General features: G+C 39.2%; 1 protein-coding gene across 1 annotated transcript; it reads left to right on the top strand.

Annotated features, from left to right (window-relative positions):
* Positions 1-523: 523 nt before the first annotated feature.
* On the top strand, positions 524-1276 carry LOC113227112 (histidine-rich glycoprotein-like). Its single transcript, XM_026459989.1, has one exon. It carries the CDS (start codon positions 524-526, stop codon positions 1274-1276), a length of 753 nt encoding a protein of 250 aa, XP_026315774.1.
* Positions 1277-4275: the final 2999 nt, after the last annotated feature.

The following is a 4275-nucleotide window of genomic DNA, read 5'->3' as shown; positions in this document are numbered from 1 at the left end:
TCCAATGTATACTAAATCAGTCAGCCGTGGCCGGAGCAGAGGTTTCTTTTATGTCAATGAGAAACGAAAAAAAGAAGAATTAAATATTGAATAAATGAATGTGTAGTTAGGTGCCTAGGTAACTAAACGCAATCTTACGTACCTACGTAACGTTGTAGATATGCAGATATCTCTATTCAATACATGCCTACGTCGATTATCTTCCAATACATAAATAAAACACTTAAATATTTAATTACAATCCGGTGCACATATTGATAAATCAATTTCATTAGAGTAAATAGTCGCTACGTTACCGCTTCTTTGCTAATACTAGTTGCTTCCTCGATGAAACAACCGCGCAAATGAAACGATGTTGCTTTTTATCATTTGTCCCTGAACTAGTAGCTTGCGGAATAATTTCTCCACCGCCAGACTGCAGTGCTACCACTTGATAATATAAATAGGCAATCAACGTTTCAGAGGTCAGTTACAGCCGGACTTCCTTTCGGTAGATACCTACTAAGGAAGTACCCTCGTAAATATGAAGGCTTTGTTAGTGCTAGGAGTGGTTTGCCTGGCAACGGCATGTGTCGCTCACGAGGCAGCTGAGGACCAAGCCGTAGCTGCCAGCCATAAAAGCGGCGGTGGCGGCGGTGGCGGCGGTGGCGGCCATCACCACGAGAGTGGCGGTGGCCACGACCACCATGCCCATCATCACCACGAACACGGCGGCCACGGCCACAAGGGCCATAAGGGGCATCATCACCACCACAAAGGCGACCACGGTCACTACGGCAAACACCATCATGGGGGACACCACCATGCGCACGGTGGCGGTCACAAAAAGCACTGGGACGAACACGATCACCACGGTGGACATCACGAGCACGGGCATCATCACAAGGGAGGAAAGCACGGCCACAAGTCGCACCATGATAAAGGTGAACATACCGATGGGTACCACAAGAAGTACCACAAGGATCACTTTCACAAGGACCACCACTTCCACGATGGCCACCATGATGAGGGTAAGCACCACAAGCACGGCCATCATCACGGACATCACGGGTCTCATGGCGGCGGCCATAAAAAGGGCGGTTCACACCACTCAGGCCACCACGAGGGTCACCATGGCGATCACGGGCACCACCACAAGGGGCATCACGATGAGGGCCACCACGGTCACAAAGGACACCACGGACACGAGGAACATCATCATGGCCATCACGACCATGGCAAGAAGGGTGGTCATGATGATCACAAGAGCTGGGGATTCCATCACGGCAAGCACTGATCACCTTGTGTTTCATAACACTTTTTACGAGTGTATATTAAAAATGCAAATTGTTGTTGTTATTGTTCATATTTTTGTACAAAATAAATATTTTTTCTGAATTTTCTTGTTTTCTGTTTAGCTACTACCAATAAGATTATAATAATGTCAAAATAAAAATATTCTTGCTCTTATCTAAAGGATTGTATTGTATCTAATGTGTTGCGTTGAATTCCGCGGCCGCTTGGCCGCTAGGTGTGATATGGGAATAGTACCCATCGTAGTGTTGACTGCTTCCATTTATAGACACTTAATCAAGCTTATTGCTAGGCCATCCTTTGGTTGTTAATATGTATTTGTTGATATGGATAAAGGCGGTGCTAAAGCGTAAGCATTAGCACCGTACGCATAATCATAAGCAAAAGCAAAATGTTGCTCTACTTTTACTACTGTTGGTCTTTCGCAAATATGATTTTTCCTTACATCCTTTTTGTAATTTCAGAACCTTGTTGAATAGGAAGTAAGTATGAACAACACAGTAAGTTTGACACTTTGGAATTTAGACCGTTCATATCGCTAGCTGTACCTATAAATTGAATTTAACTCTTGCCCTTGATCCTGTACACGTACGTACCTACCTACCTACAAAATTATATGACTTTATCAAGCCGTTGCGCAAAACCTTTTTAAAGGAAAATAAATAAATAATTTGGTATTAAAAGTACTCACTTACCTACCTAGTTAAATAAAGTATATTTAATTTACATTTCCTCCAAACGGCCCAGTCTTCAACATATCGTAGGAGGTTATTCCTAATTTGCCGGACACTAACCTATAATATGCATTAACTTTTTTTACCAATGTATTAATCAATATAAACTATCTTTTTACAGTAGCACGTTTATAATACTTTTTTCTTCAGTTTGTTGACTTTTATACCTCATCGTCATAACCATTCAACCCCATTATGCGTCCTACTATTGAGCGCAGGTTTCCTCTAAAGTACAGATTCCCAAAGTTTTTGGCTCACCGCCCACTTAGGCAAGATAAAAAAACTTCAACTCCCAAACACATATTTTTATATTAACTTAACATAAAAATCACAAGGAAAAAAAATATATATGTAGTGTAGTTTATGTAGATAATACAGGTTTTTTTTTAATGCGGTAGCACCCCCTGGACAGCGTCCACGCGCCCCAATTGCTTCCAAGACCCCTACCGCCCTAGGACTCTTCACCGCCCACTGGAGGGCGATAGGGACCACTTTAGGAAACTATGCTCTGAAGAGAGGGTTTAGTCATAGTTTGCCACGATGCATGACCCAATAGGAATTACATACGTATTCTAATAGTGGTGAACTTTCTTCAACACTCAAATTTTCAATATTTTGAATCTAAATCTCTGAATCCGTTCTCCGAGCTCGTTCGCACGTTCGGGACAAAAACAGCAAAATTCGTTATTTATGCAGAGACATTAGATAAATAGCATAGTACCTACTCCACTTGGGTATGGTATTAATTCTTAAATAACAGACACATAGAATAAAGACAGTGTATTAAAGTGCAGTATGTCAGGCTCAGGAAAAGCACAGTCCAACCAATTCCTATTACACTGTGGTAGAAAGGTTACCTATCACAAGCTGGAAACATGATTTACAGAATTTTTTTCTCCGAAAACTTTTAGATTTTTATTGTATAGATTTTGTTTCATTTGTTCGAAAACACGTTACGGTTTTTTTCATTACACCATTTAATGTTTCACTATTTTGACATATTGACAAGTTATTCTTTTCCCGATTTTTATTTCCCCAACAAACCGATTGACCAATGTATCTAATTGAATATTTTTATTTTGTAAAAAAAAAAACAATGTCCATGATACATTTTTGTTATATTATGTCTTACAGATATTAAAAGTATTAGAACGTGTCGCACAATATAACTCGTCAAATTAAAGCACCTCGCATCTTTAGAAAATATGGTAAACGAGATGCAAGTTAATTTGATCGAGTTGTAGTCGCTCGCTTCGCTCATTCCGATCGTGCTGCTTTCTCACATCCTAACCTAACCTAAACTTACAGAAGGGGGTCGTACGGGGTGGCACTCGCCGGCCGCTGCCGCGACACGCTCGCTCGGCTCCTGCGGCTTTTTCATATACTAACCTAACTTAAACCCACACCATTGTTTTTAAATTACATTTCAGATTACAGCAAAAACATAGCACAATGGTATGACGAAAATTACGTAAGTGGACTTGCTGTGCGCCAGCACAGTACAGTCCACAATTTTGGAGCTGGACAGTAAAATTGTATGGCGGTACAATTATTTCTAAGAATTATAATTTTATCGAAATGAATTTTCAGCAATCTAAATTATATGGAAAACAGACAGTATAACAAACATTATTAGACCAAACAAACTTCTGCCCAAAGAATACATATGTGTAATCATTATTCCAATAATAGGTTTTCGGACAAACGATACTTCTGCTGTAAGACATTTCTGTGTTGCACTAATGAAAAAAATCGAACCGTTTTCTGAGTAATGAAATTCGGAAAAAAAATTCGATTTTATGATAGGTTACCTGGTAGAAAACCCGAAATTGGAGGCGCATGTTTGAAATGTGTAAGGGTTCTTAAGCGTATTAATATAGTCAAATATCAATCTCGGTTGGATATTTCATATGCCTCCGTATGGTTTTATAAAGATTTTCTGAAATGCTCGATCTTATTTTTCCCCGTTAACCCTTCTGCTCACGACTCGACTGGCGTTCGTTCACGCTCGCGCTACCATTGTTCAAATACATGTATAAAGCGAAGCAGTATAGTTTACAAAAAAAAATATTACAAATAAAACTAATAAGTAATCTTTTTGTAAACATATCGAGACATTTTTGAACAAGCATAAAAATATAAACCGAAGTATTTTATTTATTTATTTACTGCATTGTCACATTAATATTATTTTAGGTATAGTGGCTTATAAATATATACATGTGACAGCAAAATATACATATGTGAT

This window comes from Hyposmocoma kahamanoa, unplaced genomic scaffold, assembly GCF_003589595.1.
Source record: "Hyposmocoma kahamanoa isolate Upper Pololo Valley unplaced genomic scaffold, ASM358959v1 202, whole genome shotgun sequence".
Classification (NCBI taxonomy): domain Eukaryota; kingdom Metazoa; phylum Arthropoda; class Insecta; order Lepidoptera; family Cosmopterigidae; genus Hyposmocoma; species Hyposmocoma kahamanoa.
The sequence above is the reverse complement of the archived record's forward strand: the minus strand, read 5'-3'. Positions and strand labels throughout refer to the sequence as shown.